Source organism: Notolabrus celidotus, chromosome 18 (assembly GCF_009762535.1).
Source record: "Notolabrus celidotus isolate fNotCel1 chromosome 18, fNotCel1.pri, whole genome shotgun sequence".
Taxonomy (NCBI): domain Eukaryota; kingdom Metazoa; phylum Chordata; class Actinopteri; order Labriformes; family Labridae; genus Notolabrus; species Notolabrus celidotus.
The window spans coordinates 3,714,608-3,722,168 of NC_048289.1; the positions used below are offsets into that span (position 1 = coordinate 3,714,608).

The following is a 7,561-nucleotide window of genomic DNA, read 5'->3' on the forward strand; positions in this document are numbered from 1 at the left end:
AATTCTATTTTGGCAATTATGACAAAAAGAAGGACAAAGAGAGAGATGAAAAGAGGAAGCTGGGAAGTTAATCAGGAAGTGGACAGGCGATCTATCTGAGGAAGAAATGTGTGAAAGTGACTTGTTGTAGAAAGTTTCATCCTATATATATTTAAATAACTATGATCCACACTCAACAAAGTTCCACTTGATCCAGCTTGGTTCTCCCAGTGAGAAAATGTGTTGTGTGTATTTTTAATTATTTGAGGCAGACATATGAGTATCTGTCTTTTAAATGTTTTATTTATTTTTTACTTTAAAAATTCTATTTAAAAGTTATTTTTTAAAATCTAGAGTATTTAACACATCTAGCCTCCGTAATCCAGTGATATACTAAAGGCCTGATAGAATTATTTGTACGATTCACGACTCCGATTCCAGTACTTCGACCGCGTGGCCTAATGGATAAGGCGTCTGACTTCGGATCAGAAGATTGAGGGTTCGAGTCCCTTCGTGGTCGTCTTTTTGTGTTGGTACGAAGTCATGGATAATAGTCTCTCTGTGGTCCAGATGTATCCGGAGTCCATTAGGGCTATAGTGCTAAATAGTGGCGCAGTTGCATGTCGGAAGAAAAATGTGTTTTGCAAACCGGAAGTGGGGTAAATGTAGCATATAACGTGACTTCATTCAGCGACCGAAGAACCCCCCCCCACCCACCCACCCAGACACACACACACACACACACACACACACACACACACACACATAATGGCCATTCACTTCATCGAACCTACACATTCAGTATAATAAACACTTTCCACATATAGCAGTCACTTGAAGTCTTTAAATTCCGAATTAAATTCGAGTATCACCTCCTAGGGTTCTCCGTCAGCAGAGTGGCGCAGCGGAAGCGTGCTGGGCCCATAACCCAGAGGTCGATGGATCGAAACCATCCTCTGCTATTTTTAATACATGCCTTTGCTTCTACATGGCAGACTTCTCAATTTAATATTGGCATTAACATTTAACTACTAATTTATGAATTTGGAGTTTCAACTATAAGAAGAAGCAAAAAAACAAAGACAATTTACAATGAGAAAAAAACATATGCACTGTTTTATCAGCAATGCTTTATTGGTCTATTTACATACATATATATTTCAGCCTTTTTTGTAACTTTTTTCCAGATTTTTTTTATTTGATTATACATTTATCACTGAAATTATTTATGATTCTTGACTTTTATAAAAAAAATTGGAAACTTAGTTATCAGAATCAGAAGCCATTATCGTCATTGTAGTGGTCAACGAAATTAATATTGACACTCAAATCAAATGATGGACTCACAGACATAAACAAATACACACATTCAACACAGACAGGAGATACCATGAAAACAGTTCAAAGGTAAAGTGTCACAGGGTAAAAAATAAATATAAAAGTGCGCAGTGTAGACTAGCAGCAAAAAACCTTTTTTGTTTTTTGTTGACTGAGTGTAGGGATGGCTGTGGGAGAGAAACTGTCTCTGAGTCTGGTGTTTCGAGATTTGGCCGTTCAGAGGCATCTGCCAGATGGTAACAGTTCAAAAAGGGGGTAACCACGGTGGGAGGGGTCTGAAATGATGTTTTTTGCTCTGTTGATGTAGCGTGAGGTGGCAAGTTCGTCCAGAGGAGGCAGTGGACAGCCAGTGATCTTTTCTGTGGACCTAATGATTATGATATAAATAATTATTAATATAGATATATGCAATATATGTGTGACATGTTGACTATGCAAAAAGGACACAAGAACATCTGCACACCAGGAAGCGTCTGTTAAAGAATTTATTTACACAAAGTGACATTTTTTGAGCAAACAAGCTCTTCCTTAGACTCGACAAACCATTTGTCCGTCGCCCTCTTAAACACCTACAGACATACACGTGATCCTTTCTCTTTGCTTGTCTGGTTTGGATCCAGAATCTTCTGAGGGGTGAGCATGTTTGAATTAGATGGTCTGACTTTGAGAATATAATCATGAGAGGCACACTACCAGCCAAAAGTTTGGACACACCTTCTCATTTAATGTTTTTTATTTATTCTAATTATTTTCAACATTGTAGATTAATACGGAAGACATCAAAACTATGAAATAATCTGGTTTTAATCTGGATTACAACAGTAGTCAAATAGGGCTATCCATTGTGTACTAACCCTACCTCTGAACAACACAACTGATGGTCTCAAACACATTAAGAAGGCAAGTCATTCTACAAATGAACTCTTGACAAGGCTCATGTTAATTAGAAACCATTCCAGGAGACCACTTCATGAAGCAGACTGAGAGAATACCAAGAGTGTGCAAAGCTGTCATGAAGGAAAAAGGGGGCTACTTTACAGAATCTAAAATATAAAACAGATTCTGCTTTGTTTAACACTTTTTTGTTCATTCAATAATTCCATATATGTTCTTTCATAGTTTTGATGTCTTCAGTATTAATCTACAGTCTTTACAATAATTAAAATAAATACAAACCCTTTAATGAGAAGGTGTTTCCAAACCTTTGACTAGTAGTGTAGATATTTAACAATCAATCAGTCAAAATCCAGTCGTCTGCTTTGCTTGATAGCAGACTGGATCTTCTTCTGTCGTAACCTCTCCTTGTTCCTCTTCTCCAACCTGCACAGAAAATATTCATATCAAAAACAAAACATTAATAATCAAGGTGGATTCAAGTGATGGGTGTACCTGGCTGCTCTGAGAGCTAAGTCCTCTGCTGTTGGCTCATGTGGCTTCTCGCTGGCCTCAGCAACGATGGCAGAAATCTTCTGTACACAATCAGCCAGGTTCCTCTGCTGACTCCTGCTCAGCTCCGAGGTCACCAGCAGCTCCCCGGCTTTATTGATGCGGTTTTTATTCTGTGCCACCAAACGAAAACGTCACTTCAATCACTTTCAAGAGTCAGCAGAATAAAATAATCCAATCCAGAAGCCTATCAGTTCTAGTTGTACTACTTTCATAAGGACAATTCAAAGTAATAAAAAAGACACATTGATGTGAGTTAGTGAAATCCAGAGCACTTGAAAACAAACCGTTTCAAATATATTGCGCCGAACATCTTCTGGAATCCACTCTGCTGTTAGCACATGGAAACGGATCTCTGCTTTCGTGCTGACTGTGGGTTGAGACGTTATGACACAAAGGGTTACTGTTTACTGTGCATGTAAGAGAAGATTCAGGATATCATTTCTTCAAAGAGCTGTAAAGAGTCACTTTTTCTACCAAGCTTTTCTAAAAATCTAATTTCATGTACCTTTGTTGACGTGCTGACCACCAGGACCGCTGCTCCTGCTGTAAGATACCGTCAGACGTTCTAAAACCCAGAAGAAGAAGAAAGGTCATGTGAAAAGACTCAAAAAGACAAATAGTTTTCTTTCATATTGTGTTTCTATCGGAATATTTACCTACTGGAATGTGCACTTGGTCTCCCTGAAAACACAAAACAAGAAAGAAGCTTAACAGTCTAAACTCCATTCTCCCATTTCAGGGATCTTCAAACAGTGCATGGACAAATCTATTTTTTTCCCTTTTTTATATCATCATTTTATATTTCCATAATGAATGCCACAACAACATCAACTCACAAGGCTCATTTAGGTGTTTATAATGGAAATTCTAATAAGTTAGATTATCTGTTTAATGTGTCTCAACAAAGGCAATCTGAACTCCTCAATAAAAGTGTGGGAACATTATTTTGATCAATTATTTCTCCCCTTTAGTAATACCAATAGGTGTTGTATTTTACATCGTTGGAAAGCCTGATTAGTCACCTTAACAACAAGGTATAACTTGAAGGATTGTGCATTTGTGGAATGAGCAACACAGCGAAACGTGTGGGTAGCACCCAAATTAAATGTGCCAAAATCCCCTGCAGTATTCTCCTGTTTGTATTCACTCCTGTTTTGAGCTTCAAGTGTTGCCAGGTGTGTAACAGTCACAGGTGTATGACTGGCACCTGATACCTCCAGAATCTGGGACCAAACTCCATCCTCCGGGCTGACAACGCTCTCCCCCACAGTGCCAGGATCATCACAGAGTACATTCAGGATTTTGGAGAGGAGAGGAGAGGATGGAATGGCCTGCCGTGAGTCCAGACCTCAACCCCATCGATTACTTGTGGGATCAGCTTGGGTGTTCTGTACATGCTAGAGTGACCAACATAACCGCGCTGGATGAGAAATGGGAAACCATCCCACAGCAAAATGTGACCAGGCCGGTGACCAACACGAGGAGGAGGAGCCAGGCTGTTGTGGCTGCATATGGATCTTCCACACGTTACTGAGGTCCCTGAGAGTGTTACATGAATAAAGAGTAAAAATGGCCACTATGTGTTGTTTATTCCTGATTACTGTGGGAGAGTGAAATATCCCTCTATTGTATCCATCTGAATCACACTGTTCTTCATACTGTGTATGTTTTTTTAAATAACCTGGTGCAATTGTATCCGCGCAATAACCTACCTTACTATCTATTTATCAGATAGAAGTGTACATAGTGTACATCTGTAATAGTTGCCATATGTTATTCTATTTTATTTTACCTTTATCATTGCTATTATTATTGTTATTATATGTTTAACTATGTAAGGACAATTGTTGTATTCCCCTGTCCCGTGTTGTAAGCTGCTGTAACAAAATAATTTCCCCCAATGGGGGACCAATAAAGTATATGTTATCTTATCTTAAATCATCCAATCCACCAAGCAACTCAAAACAAGAGTGAACACCAACAGGAGAATACTGCAGGGGATTCTGGAACAGAAGCACGATCCTTACAAGTTATACCTCATTGTAAAAGTGACTAAACAGGCTTTCCAATTATAATACAGCACCTATTGGTGTTATTGAAGGGGAGAAATACTGACCCAATAACGTTTCCAAACTTTTTTTTGAAGAGTTTATGATAAGAATATTTAGGCTTTGCCAGGAAAAATGACATTGAATCAGCCCTCCTCATCAGAAGGCTCCAGGTCTTTTTTTTAAATAATGTCTTTCCCTATTTGAGCTCACAATAAAGAAAGGTAATAAATATGACATGTGGTTCTCTCTGTTTTGTTTACAATGAGGTCTGATGTGAGTCTCTCCACACAGAAGTAATGATGTCTTCATGATGTTGTTTTGGTCTGACTCACCTGTGTGTCGTCCCTCCCTCGGGTCCCGTAGCTGAGGGTCGGTTGTAACGTGTTATTCTTGTCTTTAATAAAAACTCCTCTCAGTTTTACATTCTGTGGGAACATTACAGCACGGAGTAGTAAACATGAACCTCTGACTATGTGCGCCGCCATGTTGGACTGACGTCACTGCAGCTGACGCACAAGCGTCATAGCTGCTTCTCTCAGTTAGATCGCCTCCACGTGAGGACACCTTAGGTACCAGAATATACTGCTACTGATACAACGTGTATAAAAACACAGTCCAGGACTCTAACAATGTACTGAAGGGATAAAAGGTTAGGTTCCACCGAGATTTGAACTCGGATCGCTGGATTCAGAGTCCAGAGTGCTAACCATTACACCATGGAACCGTGCACGAGCGGCCACCACAGCTAGATATAAAGCAGCTCTATAACCACATGGGGCTCAGACATTTTTAATGGTTCAAGGATTGTCACAGGTCGATATAGATCAATTTTCAGTGCTATTTGTTCTAAACTATAAACAATGCACACCACACACTCTTATAGGGACATGTATGAGACACTGACTCAGCTTACAAATATCAGGAGGAAGTAAGAAGAGAGTTTCAGTGACTCAGTCATGAGTGATTATTCCTTTATTCTTCCCACAGCGTGGACATTTAAAGTGTTACAGCAGCAAAGTAAATAGTGCAAATTTGTACAAAGTAAACCAGAGCCTATCAAATTATTAAAACATTAGCAATTAAAAAGAAAAGTAAAATCTTTAAAACATTGTAAAATTATAATCTTTCAGATAATGCAAAAGCTACGGAAGCCCTAAAAGGACATGATTAAATACATTTTATTTTAATAAATTTGTTGTTATCTGGAGACAACAAAGCTTGTTAATTTGAGATCTGGACTTATTTTTCTGGTGATAACAGGATCATTCATCTCGTTTTATCCAGAGAATGAAGCTCGTTTTTTGTGTTTTTCATTTTCAACCTGTAAGATAAATGTCTGGTAACAAAATGTCTTTTTATTCTTTACTACTTTAGAAACAGAAAACCGGCCTTTCCTCTTACCTGAAGTTACTTGGTTACTGTATGTGTACGTTTGCTTGCTTTTATGTTTAGTGCAGAAGCACGAAAAGGACATGATTATATGCATTTTATTTTCTCAGTTTTCTTGAGATCTCAAATTATTTTTCCCATTATCTGGAGAAAAATGTGCGTGTTATCTCGAGATAACGAGAAAAATTAGTTGTGATCTTTATACATATGGTAACCAAGTAACTTCAGGTAAGAGGAAAGGCCTGTTATCAGTTTCTTCTTCACAAACATTAAGAACATTTTGCGTCAGTAAAGAATAAAAAATAATTTTGTTACGAGACATTTATCTTACAGGTTGAAGATCAAAAACACAAAAAACAAGCTTTGTTCTCTGGATAAAAAGAGATAAATTACCCTGTTATCACCAGAAAAATAAGTCCAGATCTCAAGATAACAAGCTTTGTTTTCTCCAGATAATGAAGGAAATGAAATGTATTTAATCATGCCCTTTCAGGGCTTCCGTACCTCTGAGCTGTAGTGAAGTCACTTGTTATAAGGGAGTTGAACACACAACTGCACTGAATGAAGCTAAAAAATAGTAAAAGGGAACAAAAAGACTGAAAGTACAGTTTGTAATTTAAGTGGAGGCATAGTTGAGTTAAATTTAATGATTGCTAAGGGGACGGCAGAACTTACTTGAGTCAATACAGTCCATTGATCAGGCCTCTGCTGTGCAAACATGAAACTTCCCCTGCATGCACCACAGACTGAATAATAAAGGCCTGCACCAAGCTTAAAGGGGTTGATCAGAAGTGGGTGGAACCGGACATCATAAGGCCGGGTTCAGTTTGTTGTCATCACTACAGACTGTAACAGCACCATCTGCTGCATGAGAGCCAGAAGTACAAACATGAACCTGTTCTTTAGGGAGCTCCTCAACTGAGCACAAGATGTACAAACTCAAACCAGTGTCCTCCTTACTAAGAACACCGTGGTGAATTCAGCGCATAGAAGTAAAAATACTGAACTCAATTTTAAGATTGAAAATGTAACTGTATTCAGTGTTGTGCATGCTGCCCTCTCAGTTCTCTCTCAGTGAGAGAGGGTCAGAAAACAGGGAAAACATAAAAAGGACATAGGAGTAAGGTAATAGATTTTCTGTCTCTAGAAAAGAAGCGTGTATAACTTCAAATATTCAATGTTTCAATCAGTTGATGCTTTAAACTCTTCAGCATCGGTCTGCTCCCTGTGGCTTCTGTGTTTGTGAATACCTGCTGGTTCCATCGCGACTTTTGGATGAAACCAGAGAGAAGAACAGGGACCTCTTCAGGTATAATAGGCTGCATGACATTATTAGAGCTATATGTTTGAATGAA

General features: G+C 38.5%; 1 protein-coding gene and 2 non-coding genes across 3 annotated transcripts; 1 reads left to right on the top strand and 2 right to left on the bottom strand.

Moving 5' to 3' along the window:
* Window positions 1–426: 426 nt before the first annotated feature.
* trnar-ucg lies at window positions 427–499 on the top strand. Its single transcript has one exon. It is a non-coding gene; the product is annotated as a tRNA-Arg (tRNA).
* A 1,950-nt stretch (window positions 500–2,449) lies between these two features.
* mrpl58 (mitochondrial ribosomal protein L58) lies at window positions 2,450–5,388 on the bottom strand. Its single transcript, XM_034708208.1, has 6 exons — window positions 5,150–5,388; window positions 3,423–3,447; window positions 3,272–3,331; window positions 3,051–3,133; window positions 2,707–2,876; window positions 2,450–2,637 (listed from the first exon to the last, which is right to left on the bottom strand). The coding sequence occupies exons 1-6, from the start codon at window positions 5,300–5,302 to the stop codon at window positions 2,553–2,555; spliced, it is 576 nt and encodes a 191-aa protein (XP_034564099.1). The 5' UTR covers window positions 5,303–5,388; the 3' UTR covers window positions 2,450–2,552.
* Window positions 5,389–5,469: 81 nt separating this feature from the next.
* On the bottom strand, window positions 5,470–5,541 carry trnaq-cug. The gene has a single exon. It is a non-coding gene; the product is annotated as a tRNA-Gln (tRNA).
* Between the last annotated feature and the right edge of the window lie 2,020 nt (window positions 5,542–7,561).

Coding starts and splice junctions, on each gene's coding strand:
- mrpl58 (XM_034708208.1), bottom strand. CDS start 5,302: ATGGCGGCGCACATAGTCAGAGGTTCATGTTTACTACTCCGTGCTGTA. Junction 3,332..3,422: donor CCAAGTGCACATTCCAGTAG/GTAAATATTCCG, acceptor TCTGGGTTTTAG/AACGTCTGACGGTATCTTAC. Junction 3,134..3,271: donor TGGTCAGCACGTCAACAAAG/GTACATGAAATT, acceptor CTCAACCCACAG/TCAGCACGAAAGCAGAGATC.